The sequence below is a fragment of the Ciona intestinalis genome, chromosome 3 (assembly GCF_000224145.3).
Source record: "Ciona intestinalis chromosome 3, KH, whole genome shotgun sequence".
Taxonomy (NCBI): Eukaryota; Metazoa; Chordata; class Ascidiacea; order Phlebobranchia; family Cionidae; genus Ciona; species Ciona intestinalis.
Window position 1 is genome coordinate 1672082 of NC_020168.2, and position 9091 is coordinate 1681172.

The window sequence follows — 9091 nt, forward strand, 5'->3', positions numbered from 1 at the left end:
TGTCCAATGCTTAAGCAACACAGATGTGTTGGCTGAATATTTTGTGATGGGGCAATACAAAATAGATTTGAAAAATTGTAGAAAGGATCGTAGTAAGAAGTATGGTACTAAAGGTGAAGTAATTGAGTTAATGGCAACTCTTGTAAGGAGCTTATGGACAGTAACATATACCCAAGACATGACAAAAAGTTTAAAAGATGGCATTTCAAAATATGCTTCACAGTATAAAGGCTCCAGTCAGCATGATTCTCAAGAATTCATGTTGTGGCTGATGGATAAAATGCATGAAGATATAAACATGATGCCTGCTAAAAAGCGCTCATTTACTCGGAAACAGTCATTCCGAAAAAGCTCCCGAAAATTTTCTGTTGAAAAAACTGCTGAAGATTCTGCTGCTGCACCAAAACTTGCTGTTGATTTATCCCCAACTAGTTTTGTTCAAAAAGTTTTTCAAGGACACTATAGATCAAGTTTAAGCTGTCCTAATTGCAAGAAGCGCAGTGACACAACAGACCCATTTTTATGTGTTTCGCTCCCCTTAAAACAAAGAACCACTCGTCCAATGTATGTGAATGTGGTGTATCTTCCAAATAAACGACGAAGTGGGCTGGGCAGAAAGCATATGGCGGGTAAAACCATCAAAATTGGTGTTTCTGTACCTCTTGATGGTAAAATAAATGATCTTAGACAAGCAGTAGCAGCTGAGTGTGGTATTCACTCTAGATTACTCGCTTTTGTTGATTTACAACATGACGGTTTTCACAAAGCATATGGGGATGACTATGCTCTTATTGATTTCCCTATGAACAACTCTTCAACAACAGCCGTAAACATGTCATTGTATGCATTTGAGATGCCACCTATAGCCAAGATGACAGCTGGAACTTTACCGCGGAACTTTGCCAGTAGTCACAAAAAAAGAGCAACGATAGCTGGGAAGTTTGGGAAAGATGGAAACGAAGGCAACACAAGTAATTCTATTCCTGATAGTATAGTTGTGATCCTGATTAATAAACAAGGAGTAAGAGAACAAGGTAACTTAACTTTCAAAGTTTGATAAAAAATTATACATTTTTGGATAAAAACTAAAAAACAACCACTTTTTTAAATATTAATGTTATGAAGTAAGGTAGCGGGAAAAAAGTTGCTCAAGGAAATGTACTTGTATTTGAGATAGTTGTGTTGAGTCAAGTTGTTCTCCATCAATTCAATTGCAATACAACATATATATGGATATATTTATGGCAAATTGGTAATGTTTAAATTTCTTTAAATAATATGTAGGAAAAAGGTTCGGTCGTCCTCTTGTTTTTCGTGCATCCAGAGATGTTCTTTCCAGTGAACTTCAATCTATGATTCTTAATCAGATGAGCGATCAACTTAAAAATGGTGTCAAGCATGAACGTATGGGTTCATTGTTTAGATTACAGGTACTTCAATAAACAAAAATTATATATACATTCAAGTGGGTTGATAAAAAACAATGAAGTACTTGGGGTAGAAAGGATAACCCCCCCTTGTCCACTAAAAAAAATCACACAAAGAGCTTTTTTGGGTAAAAGCCTAAAAGGAATCTTTTATTTGGCATATTTTTTTATTCTAACCTTCATTCCAAGTAATTCTGTTCTACATTATAAAGCTTTATTCATTCTGGTAATTAACTTTCGGTAAAACACAAATTACTAAATTAAACAAAAAATTGACAAAAAAAGCTTTTTGTAGGGGGTGCTAAACTTTTTTCCAAGAAGCCCTTCATGATAAACTTATTGTGTATGCAGTTATTTGCTGGATATTAAAGTATCTTGCTGCTGCAACTGGTATATTTTATTTTTAACTTTTACGGACAATTCATACCCTTTTTTTTGTACTCAAAATTGCCTTATGGACAGGATTGTAAAAATACCCCTTTTTCAGTGATAATGTCACCGTCCGGATCATGGAAAAACAACCGGATTTTTTAGTAGAAATAAATCCTATTTATATTAAAATCAACTTTCTTACGTTCGGCCGACAATATACTCTTTGGTTTCTTTGTTCCGTAATTATTGACGACATAAACGTGCGCTCTATTTTAATCGCATCGCTTACATTGCGAGAACACGGCGAATAGCTAAAATGACGAAACGGTTCGTGCAAACATTAAAAAAATGCTATTTCCTAACACCTACTATACTAATTTTGTCACGAATCATGTCACATGGGGAACCATTATGTGGTGAATTTGAAATGATATTACATTTATTAAAATGACGTATCTAAATCGGTAGAAACAAATGAAAAGTTTTACGCACGTTCATGGTGGATTAAAAATGTAACGATGATTACGTCATAATACCTTTGATAAACTATTAAAATTTTAGAAAACAATTGTGGTTTATGTGCTTCTATATTTCATATAATTGTTTTATTCCCGATATAATTTTAAGCAAGCAACCAAGAATAGTTTAAACTTTAATAAATGCAGGTAAATTGCGTTTATGTGAATTTTAATTGGTGCAAATATAAGAGCGAGGAGCGACGCTATCAGTAAATTGGAACCAACGCAAATTGTAATATGATATTACAAAGTATCTTCCCGGTCGAGCTTGGACAGAAGCCAAAAAACATCGTTCGTTGGCACCGCACGAGAACCAGAGTTTCATTACGTCACTTGTCACGAGAATAAATTCACAACGATTCCTTCGTTTGTTAGGTGTAGAATGTATGCTACTGCATGCGTCTTTCTTTATTTCCTACGCCCACGCAGAGCGTAAAAATGTGACGCTCATACACGATGTTTCAATCTCGTGGTTCGTTGGGCAGTGGGCATTCCTTCCGATTGTTACGTAATGAAACGTCATAGTTAATAGTTATGTTGCAATAAGACGTGTGACGTAACAAATAAGCGCAAAATGTCAAATTGCAGCACGGCAATGTTTGTTACTCGAGACACTTCATTAGCTGATCATTACGAACACGCGACGAACATAAAACATTAGATCGCAGCTTTAACAACGGCTTCTATCGCACAGGCGCCCGCGCTAGACTGTGGTGTCGTGGTGATAGTCAGTAATACGCTTTATAACAAGATTTGGTAGCTTGGGTGACAGACGCACGTAAAACATATTACGTCCGGATTTTCAATAAAATTAAACGATCACCGTCCGGATTTACAACTTTTACAATCCTGCTTATGGAAAGAGGTAAAAAAACAATTGCTTATTTTTTGTTTTGTTTTTTCTACCCCAACCAATATTAAATTTGTAATAAAACTGAGTTTAAAGTTATGTTTGTATGTTATTTTAATTAAATTAGTGATAATTAATTAATTTTAAGGGTAATGAAGTATTAAAATGATGATGTAGTTTATGTTTTAGATGAGGACTGTTAAGTTACTGGTCATTTTATTATTGTGCTGCTGAATTTAGTTTAGACTAGGTCGGATGTCCTTTAGATTTTTAAAAGCGTTTATCATATAGTAAAATCAAGTGTAGTACTTCGGTTACTTTTTGTGCTTTATATAGGTTATGCAACTTATGGGCTTTGTTTTTAGTCTAATAAATGTTATTTGTTGGTAAGCTTATATTTAAAAGGAAGTAGTAAGGTAAAATAGTGAACTATAATAGGAAGAAAAAGCTGTAGAATAAGGCTGTTAAAAGTATTTAGGAGATATTTTAACTTTTTGTGAAAAAAAAGGGTAAAGTTCAGATTTTTGAGAAAATGTGGACTGCATAATGCATAATTTGTATGAATAATATTTGTATTATTACCCTGTACTTCCATTATTATTTTTTTTTTTGATAAAGTTAAGTTGGTTTCAAAAACATTATTATTTATTGCCCCGCTAATGGTTTTTTACCCCAAAGTCTGGGGAATAAAAAAGGTCCAAAATTTTGATTAACATTTTAGGTATAGAAATCCTACAATCATTTTTGGACATCAAGGTGATAATACTGTTCCTCCAGACTACAAATATGTTTTTTAAATATATTACCTTGGAGAAAATCGAAAGTTTATTTTTTTTGTTTTCTGTTGTTTATTACCCCACTTGACTATATATAAATTTTTATATAAACATAGAAATACTACATACGTTTCTGGTCATCAAGGTATGATGACTACTGTTCCTCCAGACTAAAAAAAATTATATAATACTTATTACTTGGGGGTTGGGGAGAAATCGAAAGTTTAGGTTTTCTGTTTTTATAACCCCACTTGACTCTCTCTCGCTATATATGTATATATATATATATGTGTAAAATTCTAAAGTGCAATAATTGGCATGTTATGGTAAAATATATTAGGTGGTTTCTGGTTTGTATACTTTCCTGTTTAAGTGTGGGACTACTCCGCTACTTCTTTGTCTTTATTTATTATTACTTATGCAATGATAGTTTGTTGTAAATCAGTTAAATCTCGTTTAGGCAAAGGATGGTATTCCAAACAAAAGTTACCTCTCCCAGCAAGCACAACAACCACTTCGTTTACCAACGGTTGACAAAGCATTGGAAAACTGTCCAGCTGGAGGTCCTCTTCATATTAAACTTGTAGCAGAGTGGGACACAGATACCAAGTGTGGAATATTTGAAAAATTCCCAGAAGAAAAGGTAGATTTTTCAAATGTTGCTTTATTTTTACATCTTATTTATTGCAATGTCAGTGTACAGATTCTCTAAACTCTTTTTGAAAACATAAATCGAGCATTTTAAACTTTTAAAAATATTATCATAAACTTACGTTGTACCGAATTTGCTTTGATATAAAATCACCAAGTGTTGGTTGTAACATAAAGTTGAATAATACCTCAATGTTATGAACAGTTGATGACATTGTTTGTTTCTAATTGACTATATGTGTTAGTTAGCACAGTAGTTGTAATTACTAAAAGCCACTTAAGACCATATTGACATAGAAGTATTTGGCCCAGTTGAACTGTTTGAAGTACAAGTAGCCTTTTTTTAATATTTTATGCTTGTGTTGTGTAGTGTGGTATATTCTGCATGTTGATTGTGAATAATTACAGATTGTTTTTACATTTCATTAGTTAAATGTTGCATATGAAGAGGTGAAAGGCTGCATTTGTTATTTGCCATTGATCAGTATCAAATTATCTGTTGTTTGAAAGATTATGTTAGCGATTTTTCATTCTAGGTTGAAGTCCAAGATAGTGTTCGACTACAAAAAGTTGTCCACCAACAACCAGTGACTTGCACATTGGAAGAATGCTTTGATCTTCATACTCAAGTGGAGGAGCTTGGAGCAGAGGATGCATGGTTGTGTCCACACTGTAAGAAACAACAGCAAGGCACAGTGAAGAAACTTAGCCTACTAACCTTGCCTGATATATTGGTGTTACATTTAAAGCGTTTCCGAGTGACTGATGGACGCAGAACCAAACTTTGTACCAGGGTTGAGTTCCCGGTAACTGGGTTAAACATGTCAAAACATATATTTAGGTAAGATACAAAATATCTTTGCTAAAATTACTACTTAGTGTTTGTTAAAATTATCTATTGATTGCTAATTTTGTAAAAAGTTTTTATGATATAAACCAACTGTTGTATATTTGTCTGTGATGGGAGTACATTAGATAAGATTTTGTGGAGTATGTTAGCTCTAAATCTCTGAAACCACGAATCTGTATATATATATATATATATATATATTATAACAAGCTTCTAGTTTTAAAATTATTTTCGTTACATTACAGCAATGATATGAATGGTCACAGTTTGCCTGATTCACCAAAGTCTTATGGAAATGCTTGGAATCCAACCTACCCCCCGCATCTTCCAACCACAGTGGGACCAGAAGATCATTTGTATGATCTTTATGCTGTTTGCAACCATTATGGAAATCTTAACTCCGGTCACTATACTGCTTGTTGCAGCAACCCTTTAGATGGAAAATGGTAAAACATTAAATATTGTTTTGTTTAAACTTGTTGTATCTTAATAAATATAAACCAAAAGTGAATTTCAAGTCATTTACAACTGTAGATAGTGCTAAAAAAAGGTTGAAAAATATGAAAAAGTAATTTAAATAATAACTTCCACACCAACGTTTTGCTTATGCAAAATTTGATAAAAATTAGGTCCATGAAAAAACCCTAAATTTAATCTTTTGAATATCATTTTCTACATCATGTGCTACTTTATTAAACTCAACTTTTTTGTGTTCAGGTACTTGTTTGATGATAATCATACAGAAAGCATTACTGAAGATGCCCTTTCACCACAATCGGTTTACATCTTGTTTTATCAACGTCGATCTGCTTCAGCAGCGCTATCGTGTGGAGGTGCTTCAATAAACTCGGTCATGTCCGAACATTGGGCATTTCAACTTCCACAGTTTAAACAAAAAATTCAGGTAATTTAGTTGTTTATTTGTCAAGTGTTATAAAAGTTATAAAAGGATTTGTGAATAAATAAATATGTTTTACTTTTTTATTTTAGTGCAAGTAGTTTACCTATTTAGCCACGGCATGAGTATATAATATATTTTACATTTCAGCAGTTTAACTCACAAAGCCACCTGAATCATCACTCAGTTGCACAAGTGAGTCGAGTGAAAACATTCTCGGTGTCAAGAAAATCTGAGACTTTATCTTCACCTGTTGATGGCCACCTTGCTATGAAAATTAATTCCAACAACAACAGCAACAAAATTGCAGCTGCCGCAAGTAAACTGCAGGCTGCTAATAAAAGGAAAGAACCACGTCAGAGTGTTGTGAGCAGTGAAGATGTGGATGATGGTGGTTTCGACTCTCCTACTCGACCTTATCTACGAGGTCTTCGTCGCCAGGGATCAGCAATTATTGGAAAATCGAGGGAAGACGACAGAGATCGCAGTGAATTACGTGGTCGTCAATATCGCTCGTACAGACATAACAGGACCACGCGAAGGCAGCAATCAAGTCATGTGTGATAAACTTTTTTGGCTTTTCAATTCTGTAAAATCTTAAATTTCCTACTTGTAGACTTTCTAATTATTTTACACCAAGTTTTTACTGTAGCTCCATTACGAGTTTGGTATAATGTGGTACGGATCAGAATGTTAACACTTTTTTGTACATCTGTCATATTTTTGTGCTGTCACTGTGATGTTCACCATTGTGTAAGCAGTTTTTTGATCAGTATTTCTCTTGTTGGTTTTGTACAAGAGTATTGTACTGTTGTGCAGAATCACGTAAGTTTTTATCAATATATTCTCACTTTAAATCATATGACACTCTTTATAAACTGGTGCAGAACAATAACATTGTGATAATACGCGGTGCCTTTGTCTTAATATGTTGTGGTACTTGCATGAGCTTTACAAGCTTGTCAGTGGTGCAATATCATACACCAATTTAAAGTTTTTATTCGGCATTTCCACTCTTGAGTATATTGTGCTTGATGATCTTCATACACTTCAATTCTATAGATTGTTTATAGAGGTTTTCTTTTAATTAGTGTGTGCTTCCTTTGTATCATTCACTGCCACAAATTCACATAATATTGTCTGTTAAACGTAATTTTTCGCTTATTGATTCTTGTGGCATATTTACGTCATTGTTTGTGATTTTCAGTAGATTTTTTTAATTTTTTTCTTGAATATGTTGCATTTAATAACCGCATTTTTAATATATCTTTAATCATCTTCTATATTAATGATAACATAAAGCTTTCCTATTTAAGCAACAGTGTGGTGGTTAGTGTAGCTCTTATGAATTCATCATTCCAGAATATGGGCATAACCTTTCATTACATTCGATCATTTCAAATACGAGCAGTTTGAAATTATGGACACCAAATGTTTATATTTTGACTCTGGCGGATAAGTCTGGTTCCTGCATTATGACGCTGATTTTCAGGCGTGGCGTTGAAGAAGCTTTTATTGTGTATGTAGGAACTCAGTTACGATAACGATAATAATGGCCGCCGGTACATGCTGTACAAGCGGGTACATGCTGTACAAGCTGGTACATGCTGTACAAGCGGGTACATGCGGTACATGCTGTACAAGCGGGTACATGCTGTACAAGCGGGTACATGCTGTACAAGCGGGTACATGCTGTACAAGCGGGTACATGCTGTACAAGCGGGTACATGCGGTACATGCTGTACAAGCGGGTACATGTGGTACATGCTGTACAAGCGGGTACATGTGGTACAAGCGGGTACATGCGGTACAAGCGGGTACATGCGGTACATGCTGTACAAGCGGGTACATGTGGTACAAGCGGGTACATGCTGTACAAGCGGGTACATGCTGTACAAACGGGTACATGCTGTACATGCTGTACAAGCGGGTACATGCTGATACAAGCGGGTACATGCGGTACAATCTGTACATGCTGTACATGCGGTACATGCGGTACATGCTGTACAAGCGGGTACATGCGGTACATGCTGTACATGCGGGTACATGCGATACAAGCGGGTACATGCGGTACAATCTGTACATGCTGTACAAGCGGGTACATGCGGTACAATCTGTACATGCTGTACATGCTGTACAAGCGGGTACATGCTGTACATGCTGTACAAGCGGGTACATGCTGTACAAGCGGGTACATGCTGTACAAACGGGTACATGCGGTACATGCTGTACAAGCGGGTACATGCGATACAAGCGGGTACATGCGGTACAATCTGTACATGCTGTACAAGCGGGTACATGCGGTACAATCTGTACATGCTGTACAAGCGGGTACATGCGGTACAATCTGTACATGCTGTACATGCTGTACAAGCGGGTACATGCTGTACATGCTGTACAAGCGGGTACATGCTGTACAAGCGGGTACATGTGGTACAAGCGGGTACATGCTGTACAAGCGGGTACATGCGATACAAGCGGGTACATGCGGTACAATCTGTACATGCTGTACAAGCGGGTACATGCGGTACAATCTGTACATGCTGTACATGCTGTACAAGCGGGTACATGCTGTACATGCTGTACATGCGGTACATGCTGTACAAGCGGGTACATGCTGTACAAGCGGGTACATGCGGTACATGCTGTACATGTGTACAAGCGGGTACATGCGGTACATCTGTACATGCTGTACATGCGGTACATGCGGTACATGCTGTACATGCTGTACATGCTGTACATGCGGTAC

The 9091-nt window shown here is 35.9% G+C and overlaps 1 protein-coding gene across 1 annotated transcript in view; it reads left to right on the forward strand.

Annotated features, from left to right (window-relative positions):
* The window catches only part of LOC100180695 (ubiquitin carboxyl-terminal hydrolase 31-like), an 8145-nt gene extending 399 nt beyond the window's left edge, over window positions 1–7746 (forward strand). Inside the window, exons 2-8 of the mRNA XM_026833657.1 lie at window positions 6–1034; window positions 1285–1430; window positions 4404–4586; window positions 5131–5435; window positions 5690–5890; window positions 6162–6348; window positions 6493–7746. Coding sequence (XP_026689458.1) covers window positions 6–1034; window positions 1285–1430; window positions 4404–4586; window positions 5131–5435; window positions 5690–5890; window positions 6162–6348; window positions 6493–6906 — 2465 coding nt within the window. The 3' untranslated portion in view covers window positions 6907–7746. The remainder of the gene's footprint in view (window positions 1–5; window positions 1035–1284; window positions 1431–4403; window positions 4587–5130; window positions 5436–5689; window positions 5891–6161; window positions 6349–6492) is intronic.
* Window positions 7747–9091: the final 1345 nt, after the last annotated feature.